General features: G+C 33.6%; 1 protein-coding gene across 2 annotated transcripts in view; it reads right to left on the reverse strand.

The window, feature by feature from the left end:
* Positions 1 to 9,439: 9,439 nt before the first annotated feature.
* LOC145319679 (START domain-containing protein 10-like) overlaps positions 9,440 to 13,357 on the reverse strand; it is a 48,470-nt gene continuing 44,552 nt past the window's right edge. For both annotated transcript variants that reach the window (XM_080161966.1, XM_080161965.1), the window contains 4 exons: positions 12,617 to 12,696; positions 12,339 to 12,402; positions 11,403 to 11,466; positions 9,440 to 10,846 (listed from right to left, as the gene is read on the reverse strand). In XM_080161966.1, coding sequence (XP_080018092.1) covers positions 10,762 to 10,846; positions 11,403 to 11,466; positions 12,339 to 12,402; positions 12,617 to 12,696 — 293 coding nt within the window. In that variant the 3' untranslated portion in view covers positions 9,440 to 10,761. The remainder of the gene's footprint in view (positions 10,847 to 11,402; positions 11,467 to 12,338; positions 12,403 to 12,616; positions 12,697 to 13,357) is intronic.

Consider the following 13,357-nt stretch of genomic DNA (forward strand, 5'->3'; position numbering starts at 1 on the left):
CTTGCTTCTCTAGATGATTCCTTAAAAACAAAGGAAAATCCTACCCCAATGAGGTAATAACAATCGATATATTATTACATGGATGTTACACAAGATTCTCATGTTCTCTAATAAAGTGAAACTTGCAGCGGCCTAAAATAACCATACCCCAATCAACCCCCTTTACCCAATATCCTCCCCTTCTACTGGATAAGCAAACTGACCAATAAATGAGTTCCATGTTAGCAAACTAAATTAAAAATCTTTTTCCCTGTCATAATATCAATATATATGGACTTGTAAAAGACCATGTGGACCCAGGATCCATGTGAAAATCCCCCCCCCCTACGCCCTGTACACTGTTAAAAAAAAAAAATTAGCATCAGATAATACCATATATTCATTTTATTAATGTATAATATCATCCCATATGTTCTAGCAAAAATATCTCATTACTATACAAGGAAGATTCCAATACTGTATTGAGTATTACTTAGTGTTCTGGGGAGTAATATGTATTACTAAATAAAGAATGTTACAAGAGTTTAAGCTCACTCTAAAGAATAGATTTGAGTTGCTGACTCTTCAAGAGGAAGATGGAGTTGAAGATATTTGGCAAGGTATCAAAAAAGTTTATAATGATACTAGCCAAGAAAAATTAGGTTTCAAAAAGGCTAACCAAAAGCTGTGGATCACTCAAAGATCCATTGATCTCATGGATCAAAGAAGAGAGGTAAGACAAAAGACACTCTCTATAACTCTCCAGAAGATAAAGACCTGTATAAGAGGCTCAGCAGGGAAATCCAAAAAAGTGTCAGAATTGACAAAAAAGAACACTTGGAAAACCTTGCTTTGCAAGCAGAAAATGCTGCTAATCAAAATAGAATGAAAGATGTCTATGAGATTACTAAGAGCATTGCAGGTAAAGTACAAAAATCAGGATCACACATCAGGAACAAGGATGGTTCACTCCTTAAAACTGATGAGGATATTCTAAATAGATGGGCAGAGCATTTCACTGAACTGCTGAATCTTCCAGTTTAAGAGGAAGAAACTGAGATTCCACCCTCAGATGCACTTGACATTGACTGTCGAGCGCCAAATCTATTGGGAATCAAAGAGGCCATTAAAAGTTTGAATAAAAACAAGGCCGCTGGACCTTATAACATCCCAGCTGAGGTCATGAAAGCAGACCTAGACACATCTGCTGAGGCATTCCTACATTTGATCATTAAGATATGGAATAATGAGTTATGCCCAGAGGACTGGAAAAATGGACATATCTCAATACTGGCCAAAAAAGGAGACTTGACCCAATGTGGAAACTACAGAGGGATAATGCTTCTTTCAGTACCTGGCCGTATCCTTAGTAAGATTCTTCTTAATAGAATAAAGAAGAAGGTTAATGAAAAGCTAAGACCTAATCAGGCTGGATTTAGACCAAACCGTTCCACTATTGATCAGATAACCTCTCTAAGAATCATCATAGAGCAATCCAAGGAATGGAACTCTGAGCTTTTTGTAAACTTTATTAACTACAAAAAAGCATTTGATTCTTTAGACAGGAAATCTCTCTGGAAGATCTGCCGACAATATGGCATTCCAGAAAAGATAATCAATATCATTAAAGCTATCTATCATAAAGGAGGTGGAAATGTTATGTATAAAGGTAAACTATCAACCTTTTTTGAGATTGTAACAGGTGTCAGACAAGGAAGCCTTCTCTCTCCCTTCCTTTTCCTCCTTGCCATTGACTGGATCATGAAGAACTGTGAAGGCAATGATGGCATTCGCTGGCAGTTATTGGCAATCCCAAATATTTGGGAGATCTGGACTTTGCTGATGATATTGCTTTGTTAACAAGCAATAGAAGTCAAATGCAAAGAAGGACTAACATGATAGCTGTGACTTCCAAGAAAGTTGGACTTAAAATAAATGTTCCAAAAACTAAAATACTCAGATTAAATGCAAACTCCCAAGAACCAATAACTATTGAAACCAAATTCTTGAGGATGTTAACTGCTTTGAGTATCTTGGAAGTAAAATTGATGGAGCTGGAGGCACTTTGACAGATGTTAAAGCTAGAATTAACAAATCTAGAACAGCCTTTGCCAGATTGAACAAAATTTGGAATTCCAACAACATCTCCATAAAGACCAAGTTAAGACTTTTCAAGTCAAATGTTCTGTCTGTTTTGCTGTATGGGGCCAAAACTTAGTTCCTAAACACAGCAGTGGTCTCCAAGCTACAGACATATGTCAACAAATGTCTCAGGAGAATCCACAAGATCTTTTGGCCAAACAAGATCACAAATGCTTAGCTTTTAGAGCGCAGTGATATGTCAGACATCAAACTGACAATAGAACAGAGAAAATGGAGATTGTTGGAGCACACTCTAAGGAAAGGGCATGAGGATTTAACCAATCAAGCCTTGACTTGGGACCCCTTCACAGGAAAAAGGAAACCAGGCAGACCAAAAACAACCTGGAGGAGGGAATTCCTTGAGGAACTGAGAGAAGAGAATTTTTCATCTTTCAGTGGAGCCCTGAGGCCCAATTCAAAGATAAATGGAGAACCATTGTGTGTGGCCTAGGCTCTGGAAAGAAGAGATAAATGGCGATGATGATGATGAAATAAAGAATGTGCCTATACAGTATTATCGAATACGCTCTATGTAATAAAATTCAATATGATAGAAGGAAGTTTCTCATACTCTTCCTTGTAATTTTTGTTACCCTGTTGAGTATAAAAACTGTTTTACTTATACAAATCAAAAATATAAATTTAACTATAAAGGCAACTTTTTATCTTTGTCTAATACGACAAAGCCATTGCTTGTAACACTTCTATGAGAGGTGTGCACACTTGGTGTCTGTTTTAATTAATATGTACAGTATAGATTCTTGCTCTAGAAGGTATGAATTGTTACTATGATAAAACTTATCTATATAGTATTGATCCATACTCTAGAGGGTATGAAATATTACTATGATAATAAACTAATCTATATAGTATTGATCCATACTCTAGAGGGTATGAAATATTACTATATTAATAAACTAATCTGTATAGAATTAATCAATATGCTAAAAGATATGAATTGATACTAAAAAATGTAATGATTCTGTATAGTAATAATTATTGTATTATGTAGTACTACATAGTGTTATATATTAATTATGTAATTACAGCATACTTACGGGTCTAATACTCCCCAGCGTATCAATTGATACTAAATGAAAAAATTATTTTTAACAGTGTAGAATCAGCATCAGGTACAACCTTTGAAAATTCCAGTCATTTTGTTGATTATCATAGTAACCATTTAGTTAAGGATATACCCAGCTTCATTGAAAACACACCAGATCTTCTCAGATTCATAGAGTCTGAAAACCAGAAAGGTCCACAACCTGCAGGTTGTGTGCCAGTCACTCTGGATGTTACAGCTTTATACACAAACAAATCCATAGATGAGGGAATGCATTATTTTCAGGAAATTTTAGATATGAGAAAAGATAAAACAGTTCCAACTGAATTTTTGATAACTCTTTTAGGTATGGTGCTCAGTTGTAATATCCTAACTTTTGACAACAAATTTTATTGGCAGGAAGTAGGAGTGGCAATGGGAACCAGGGTTGCCCCCACATTTGCTAATATTTTTATGTCTGTTATAGAAGGGAGAATGCTTAGAACTTGGAGAGGCCAAGCCCCAGCATGGTACAGAAGGTTCATAGATGACTGCATTATGCTGTGGACTGGATCCGAAATAGAACTTTTAAATTTTTAGAACACATAAACAACATACATCCACTTATTAAAGCCTCTTATGATTTTCAGAGTAAAAAAGTTGAATTTCTGGATACTATAATTTCCATAACTGAACAAGGATTTATTAGGACACCCCTTTTCACAAAACCTGGCAAGAAATGTACCTATCTCTTGCCATCAAGTTGTCACCCTGGTAACATCACCCAAAACATTCCCTACTCTTTAGTTCTCAAACGAATCTGCTCTGACAATTTAGATTTTTTAGCACACCTGGACATATTACAAGAAAAATTGTTAGGAAGAGGGTACAAACAAAACTTCATAGTCAAAGCTTTTAAAAAGGTCATTAATCTACCCAGAGCAACAGCATTGATTAAAACTGAATAAAATTGTGTAAAGAGAGTTGTACTCTTACTTAAATTTGATCCCAGACTACCCAATATTTATAATTTTGTTTAGTTTTGAAAAGTCATGACACAGAACCCACACCTCAAAAGAACCTTTCCAGAACCACCCATGATTTGTTGGACTAGGCCCAAAAATCTACGGGATTTTTTAAATAAGGCACAACTCCAACCAGTAATTACAGAGAGAAGGTCTAGCAGACAAAAAAAACGGGGGATCATGGAAAGAAAACAAAGTCATTCCTTAATTAGGACAGAAGTCACCTTCCTAGGAAGGACATAAGTAGCTTCCCTTATGAGAGAATTTGTTAGATGAAGGGCATAACTTGCCTCCCTTAACAAAGATTTTGCAAGATGGAGGACATAAGTAGCCTCCCTTCACCACACAAAACCTAGCTTTTTGGTCCTTCACATAGCAAAATCTTGCATAAAATAGTTTATCTGTCCTTCACATAGCAAATTCTTGCAAAACATAACATTTATGTCCTTCACATAGCAAATTCTTGCAAAACATAGCAAATTCTTGCAAAACATAGCAAATTCTTGCAAAACATAGCAAATTCTTGTAAAATATAGCAAATTCTTGCAAATCATAGCAAATTCTTGCAAAACATAGCATTTATACATTTAACTCAGCATAAATTATCATAATTTATGCAGGGGTAAATTTTATATGGGGGGGGGGGAGGGGTAATAATAATAAATTATCATAATTTATGCAGAGTTAAATGCATAATTGATAATCTTAATGTATTATGTAAAAACTCTTGTTATGTGTGTTCTGATTTAGGTCTGATCTCCTGTTAGAAAAAGGTCAGAAAAACCTATGTTTTGTGAGATTTTGCTATGTGAAGGACCAAAATGCTATGTTAAGGACAGAAATGCTAAGTTTTCCAAGAATTTGCTATGTTTTGCAAGAATTTGCTATGTTTTGCAAGAATTTGCTATGTGAAGGACAGAAATGCTATGTTTTGCAAGAATTTGCTATGTTTTGCAAGAATTTGCTATGTGAAGGACATAAATGCTATGTTTTGCAAGAATTTGCTATGTGAAGGACATAAATGCTATGTTTTGCAAGAATTTGCTATGTTTTGCAAGAATTTGCTATGTTTTGCAAGAATTTGCTATTTTTTGCAAGAATTTGCTATGTGAAGGACATAAATGCTATGTTTTGCAAGAATTTGCTATGTTTTGCAAGAATTTGCTATGTTTTGCAAGAATTCGCAATGTGAAGGACAGAAATGCTATGTTTTGTGAGGTTTTGCTATGTTTTGCAAGAATTTGCTATATTTTACAAGAATTTGCTATGTTTTGCAAGAATTTGCTATGTTTTGCAAGAATTTGCTATGTTTTGCAAGAATTTGCAATGTGAAGGACAGAAATGCTATGTTTTGTGAGGTTTTGCTATGTGAAGGACAGAAAAGCTAAGTTTTGCAACATGAAGAACATAAGCAGCCCTCCTAATGTAAGAATTTGTCAGACAAAGGACATAAGTCACCTCCCTTAAGTTAGATTTTGTTAGATGAAGGACATAAGTAGCCTTCCTTAGACCAGTTTCTAGTGACTTCTGTCCTAATTAGGAATGACTTTGTTTTCTTTCCATGATCCAAAACGGGTTTTCTTACTAAGGCAGAAATTGTAAAATGTGTCACAATTCCCCCCAGTTTTGTAAAAGAGTAATTAACACCAAAACCAAAGAAATCTTCCCTATTTTAAGCACTTTAGACTGTACTAGTAAAAATGTTATATATTTAATTACTTGTAGGAAAAACAGTGGATCCTGTGCAGTTAGGAGACCTCAGTATGTGGACCAAACAAGTAGAATGATTGCCAGCAGATTCAACAAGCATAGCCATTCAGTCAGAACCGGTTCAACTACAGTTGGAAGACCCCTGGATACGCTCAGCTAGGAAAAAACTTTTGATTAGGTCTTTTGATTCTGCTCTCAATAAAATTGTGTAATTTGCTTTACCCAAAAACATTTTTTCAAACAAGACCCATTTTCTCAACATTTTTTTCAGCACATAACATTTGTTTGCAGTTTCAAAGATCTACTAAAAATATTTCATTACTGAACACTCCCTTAAATATAAATCAACTGTGTGCTTTTGCAAATTTTTATAAAAAAAAATTTCAAATATAGGCAACATTTCAAAAGAAATAAGTTTCTTTGATATTTAGGTTTTCCTTAAACACAAATCAATTGTTTGCATCATTAGATTATATTTCCAAAAATCTTAAATGAGTTAACATTTTTCACCATGTAGTTTTCATTTCAAGTTTCACAAAAAAATACATATATACCTTTCACTTTTTTGGTTATTACAAAAGAACATCAAATCTTCCTCTATCCAAACCTAACCTTTAAGGAAATCATAAAGAATAAAAATTTTTCTAATCAACTAGATTCCAGGAATTACTCCACCCATTTTTTCAACAGACTTCAAATTCAAGTCTCCACCCATACTCAATCAAGGACAAACATAAATCCACAACCTTTTTCCTCAGTGGCGTGCGAAGCACTTTGTCTAGGGGGGGGCATTTTGAAGATTTGTAAAATTTTGCCCCTCCCTGAATCAAAGTGCCCCAGGGGGGCACTTTGCTTTAGGGGGGGGGGGCATTTTGATTATATGTACTAATTTTAAATAAGGGCGTTTTAAGGGGTGGGATTATTTGATTATGGGCCTTCTAGTCCTTATCCCTTCTTCCCCATCCCTTCCCCCATCCCTATTTCCCGTTTATATCCCCAATCTCTTCCTCCTCATCTCTTCTCCCCCATCCCTTCTCCCCACCCTGCAATGACCGAAGGGAAGGGAGCTAGAAAGCATCTTCGAAAAAAAGTACAGAATATAATTTAACCTCCCCCCCCCCCACCACAAAACATTTTTTATGGGTGGAAGGGGATGTTATAAAATCTCAGCAGGAAGGATGAATAACCCCATTAAAAAAATTTTGGGGGGGGGAGGAGATAAAAACACTCATTTTGGAAATAATTTACCAAAAATTAACCTAATATGTAAAACTGATTTTAAATATTTCTTTATTGTATGACAACAAGGATGACAACATTTTTAAGTAGCAAAGCACAAAAAATCATTAGTAAGAATACAGACAAGTAGATTTAAAGAGCATCTGTTGAAATAAATATATATTTTAGGTAGAAAAAGTCACAAATCCTTTTTCCTGCATATTGTGTGATGGCAGTCAAAGTAAATTACATCCTGGATGCTCGAAACAGCGAGAAATTTTTTTTTTTTAATATTATAATCAACAAAAAAATTATCGTACCATAAAAACCAAAGATATAAAGAACTATGTAAAAAATAAAAAAAAATACTTGTCCTTTCATCTACAGATATAAAAATCTCTTAGAAATTTGGAAAACTTTGGGGTATAGTCTCTTTTGTGGCAACGCCTCTTAAGGGGCATTTCCTCGTATTTTCATAGTAGCTTTTTATAGGTTATTCTAGGTTAAGTTAGGTCAGGTGATTTCCCTGCAGGGTTAGGCAATTGACCCCGCAAGAGCTATAAATAGGGGAAAAGCTACTGTGAAAATACAACGAAATGCACCTTAAGAGGCAATGTCACAAAAGGGACTATACCCGAAATTTAAAAGATACAAAAATGGCCAAAAACGTCCTGAAAAGTAGTCTGACATCCATGAATTTTTAATAGTTAATTATACTCCATAATGATGGGAATGTTAACACAAGTTTTAGCCTTCTATCTTTAATTGCAGTTGAAAAAATCACATTTCCCCCTTAGCATTACGTACTGACAGCCATAGTGAATTATAGAGAAGCTAAAAAGTTATATCAACATATCCTACCCTTTTTAAATGGCACTTTAAAACTCTGTTAATTTTTAATTAAGTGGTGTTTCCAAGGATTTATAAGGGCGGTGCATGAAGCGCACCTAAAAATATTTACTCCCCCTTTGAACTAAAATCAATTAAAGACAACAAGAGTGGCGTATTTTATCAAGTTAGGAATATAGAGTGTAGTTAGTTTTAAGGGTTTTTAATGAAAATTGCCATTAAAAACATGTCTTTTTGTAAGTGTATGTAAACAAAAAAATGATAAACTTATCCTGAAAATAATATGACATCATATATAGTTATTCATTTAGACAGACATACAGTGTTGAGAAAAAGGCTTAGATAAATATCAACGCTGTTTCTTTTTTATATAAAATAACTTTTTGATGAAATATTTGTTGTTTACAAATGTTTTTATAGAAATAAAAACAAAATATACAATGCATGTGATAAAAAGCAGAAACTATTTGGAAGTGCGCGAAGCGCAATTTTTTTTCTTCAAATATGCAGGGAAGGAGGGGTTTTTGGGCTATTTATTACACTAATCCCAAATAATTCATATAAAATTTTCTTATTCGTTGGCTCAACAACTTTGGGGACTTTAATGGAATTTTTATTGGTTGGTTAATTAAGTCGAGTTTCCATACATTTCATCCACTAATTGTAATGTATATAAGAGGTAATTTTGTGTATCATCATTGGGGATGTACAACATTTCTTTAGGTAAAAAGTTTATATTATACCAAATAAAATACTTCCTATTACCTGGTTTGTTATGTTCAGTGAAAAAAGATTATAACCTAATTTCTACACTAATTAAAAAATTTGGTAAGGTTAAATGAATGGCAACTGTCTGTTTTTTTTTTGTTGAGTATTTCTTGATCTTTTTTTTGGAAACTGGGATAGTTTTGCTTTTTGTAGGGTAGGGGGCAAAAAGGGGCATTTTTGTTGACCAGGGGGGGCAAAATGGGGCATTTTTCAACATTTAGGGGGGGGCAGGGGGGGCGGTGGCTAGGGGGGGGGGCAGGGGGGGGCGTTTTGGTCACTAGGGGGGGGGGGCGATTACCCCAAATGCCCCCTTCGGTTCGCACGCCACTGTTTTCCTTCAGTCCCCTCCCCCCCACTTTCTCTCCTCCCATGTTTTTTTCTTCTTCTCCTCCTTCAACTAAAACTCACCTGTCCAAAACTCCGCCTACTCCTCCTCCAAAAAATTAATATTTTAATTCTTTTTTTTCTAACTTCTCTAGTTGTCATTTGTATTTTCTGATGAAAGGTTTCAAAATAATTTTTGACATTGTTCTATATAAATGTATGTTTAATATCTTTGATCATATTTGCTGTTATCTTATGTCTCATATCTACATATATTTTTTTAAGACAAAATGAATTGAAAATGATTGCTAAAATCGAAATATATCTTCATGTCTTAGAATAGTGTATTTTTTTAAAACAGGTTGAAAAACATACTAACTTTAAAATATTGATTATTTATTACAATTTTAATCACAAACAAATGTATTACAAGTTTATTCTTTAAAGTGAAGCTTTTCTATAATAAGAGTCGGTCCGTCCGTCCGTCCGAGACGGATAGCTATTTTTTTGTTAATTTTGGCATGTTAGAATTTACCTATCGATTTTAAACTTTGTATTGTGATCCTGTAGTAGTTAGGTACGATTTAGAAAGCGTGGCAACTCTAAAATTATTATCAGAATGTCCATACGACATTTTAAACATGTAGATTTTTATACATTTTTAAAAACTAATTTTTATGTGATCTAATTATCCGATTGGTCTGATTTTTGGTTTATTGAATCGAGGCAACTCCATTATCAAGTCCTAAAAATGTAAGTATGACCATAAACATTATCCTGTATCAAGCAGTTTTTCAACAAATTTACTTACAATTTTGCTTCCACTCTTATAAATTTATATTTTGATTATTCAGTTCTGTCACTATACAAGTGTTAATGTTTGTTTGTCCTACCGTTTCATTGCTTCGCTTTTATAGATGTTGTCATCCTTGTTTTATCATACAATATTTTCAAACACAAAACATACTAAATATGTATATACAAAATACTTTAATAGATAAATATAAATTTATATGTTTTAAATAGAAAATATATCTTACAAATATCAAATAAATATAAAGCGATTGAAAAAAAATACTGTAAGAAAAAAGTTTTTAATTATAACAATCATGAATCGAATGTTGAAAGCTTAGAAAATTTGTATAGGCGCTCTTTTTAAAGACACCTTAAGTATAGCTATAATTGTTAACATTTTACTTTTTAAAGAAAATAAAACTTTCTAGCCCCTGCAGGGGGCTATACTATCCTTCATTTAACCTAACCTAACCTAAATTAAGCATAAAAACGATGAATTTAAACATTTAGTTTTTGGTCCATTTGCAATACGAGGGAAACAACTGATTAAATATTTACAAAGCAATGTTTAAGTAAAAAAAAAACTCTTTAATAATATCATCTTTTCAAAAAGAAATACTTTTTTAAACTGCAAAAAAAATTCTTTGTATAATATAAATAAAAACTTTCTATTATTCTAAATGGAAGATTTATTAATTAAAATGAAACATATTTTGATTAAATTTCTTTAACTTACTTGAACCAATTATTGAAAAGCAATTTCTCTACTAAAATTGATTGGGTGGTTTAAAAGTTCAAACTTAAATTATGAACCAAATAAAATTTACTGAAGTCCCCAAACTTGTTAAGCCAACGAATAAGTAAATGTTATTTAAAACTTGTCCCCTCTATCTCTGGATATAAAATCTAATCCTCATTGATATTAAGTTGGTCCATACAGAGATCACTTTCATCTTCAGGAGTAGAGGCCTCGCTCCCTTCATCATCATTTCTAAACAAATTAGATACTATTTACTACTAGAAATCTCTATCTACCAGAATTGATTGTCTAAACAAATGTCATCATATTAAGTAACATAAATTTTTATAGGACATAAAATAGCATAAAAAGTCAGGCGTGGGATGAAAAATCATGTAAGGCAACGTATTATAGACAGCTTACCAAGGCTAAAAAACTGGTATTAATATTAAAATTTTTATTTTAATATTCGTGAAAAATTGTCTGAAATGATTTTTCAGTATAGCCAGGAACCGGTTCTAATCCAGCGGATATTAATCATTTTCATCGCCATACTAGAAGTTATCTATCGCATTGTATTATAAACAGTTTTCCGCGGATATAAAAAAGTATAAGATTAAAACCAGTTTTGAAAGTCCAGAGATGCCAAAGGCACGGTTAAATAAAACTGGTTTTAATTTTAGGATTTTTTTTTAATTCGTGGAAAAATTGTCTGTAATACGACGCTTCACATGATTTTTCAGTATAGCTAAGAACCGGTTCTAATCCAACTGATATTGTTCGGAAGCCATGCTGGGAAAAAATTTACCTAACACAGTCGTCAAGTTTCACTCTTTTCTCCATTTGTTCAGGATACAACCACGGCTTCCAATCTTAAATAAAGAAATATTTCTTGTAATTATAGTTCCAGGAAACTTGTAATAATACCAGAGCTGGATCTTTAAATATGTAGCCGTTGCCAGAGGTACAGCCACTAACCTAATAGCGATCTTTAAATCAAATGGGCTACGCGTGGCCACGGCTGTATGCGATCTTTAAATCATGCAACCACTTTTTGAATTTTCAGTAAAAATATGAAGAAAAAAATAATTATAATACGTAAAAACTTCAAACATTAAAACTCCATGTATTATTGGCAACACTGGTAGTGGCGACGGCTACGACTACGGCCACGGCAACGGCTGCATATTTAAAGATCCAGCTCGGGAACCAGGAAGCATTCGTTACCAGCAATATTTTACCATGAACAGCACTTGATCCAAAACAAAATATAATGCAAATTTTAGATTGCCTACAATACAAAGTTGTATGATGTCTATCTGTCTGAAGCTTTTCAGGGACACTGTGACTATAGATACTTGTCCTGCTATGGTAATAAACTATTTCAATCTTGTAGGGTAGAAACTAAAAAAATAGATTAAGATCTTTAATTTAGGGAATCTGGTGTGGTTTAATTTTATATTGTCTACAATACGAATTAGTACGATGTCTCCATGTCTGTCTGAAGCTTAAGACAGGGTTGTGCTTCTCAGGGAAGACAGGATCCTTCTTTAGCCTTAGTAGCTGTCTATAGTGCCCTAGCAAAATGGGGATAGATGTCCTGCTTGACGTAAGAAAATACCCTACACCCCATCCAATCTCTTTTCTAGGGATTTTCTTTCCCCCTTCTCTTTCTCTTTAGCTCTACTATGACGTTATTTGAGGGAGCCCCGAAAATATGAAAAAGTCTCCTCCCCAAAATTACCTGGATTATTTACTTTTTTCCACTCTTCGTACTTCTTGGAGGCTTTCTGAAGGCGTTTTATCAACTAAAATAATAACATTATTAAAATAGGATTATATAAGGAAATATTTTCATCCTATAAAAGATATTTTCTAGATTGATTCTGGCTTTTTAATACATAATTAACTACCAAAAAACATGTTATTAGCCCCTGTGCGACTCTTACCACGCTAGAGAGTATTCTAACCCTTACTTAACCTAACCTAAGAGGGAAATAGACATTGAATTTTGTGCAATACCTTTGGTGCAAGAACAGAAGAAATTTTGTTGGAAACCCAGGTTGGCAACTTTCCACCTGGATCTGAATGTGTTACATAACCTGTAAGAAATTATAATTAGAAACCCAAGTTGCAAAATCTCTTTGAAAAGGCAAAAATTATCAACTTACTTGTTTAAGTTCTTTTTACAATTGGCAACTATGATTTTCCAGTATGGCTCCGAAACCGATTAATATCCGGTGGATCAGAACCGGTTCTCAGCCATACTGAAAGAATCATGTATCATATTATATCCAGTTTTCTATGAATTTAAATATATACAATCATAATATCACAACCAGTTTTGTTAGCCTGTGCCTTCGGCATCTCAGGGCTAACAAAACTGGTTTTAATCTTATAATTGTACATTTTTATATCCACGGAAAGCTGCTTATAATACGATGCGATAAATAACTATTATTCACCCTAAACATGAAGGAGGAGGAGGTTTTATCACTCCACTGAGAAAATTAGAGAGATGTTTCAAAAATTTGCCAGGGATCTAAAGGGATAAGACAATGGCCGATAGGTTTATGTATAGACCCAATCATGACACACAAAATTACTCTGTCTGTAGATTAAAATTAATGGTTGAAACGTTTTAACTCTCAACTTAATAAACCAAAAATTTAGTTAAAGTCCCCAAAGTTGTTAAATGTTAATCCAATGAATAAGAAAACTCGTTATAAAACTGTGGGGACTAGTGTAATAAACAGCCAATTC

This window comes from Acartia tonsa, chromosome 5 (genome assembly GCF_053477335.1).
Source record: "Acartia tonsa isolate MP-2025a chromosome 5, ASM5347733v1, whole genome shotgun sequence".
Lineage (NCBI taxonomy): Eukaryota > Metazoa > Arthropoda > Copepoda > Calanoida > Acartiidae > Acartia > Acartia tonsa.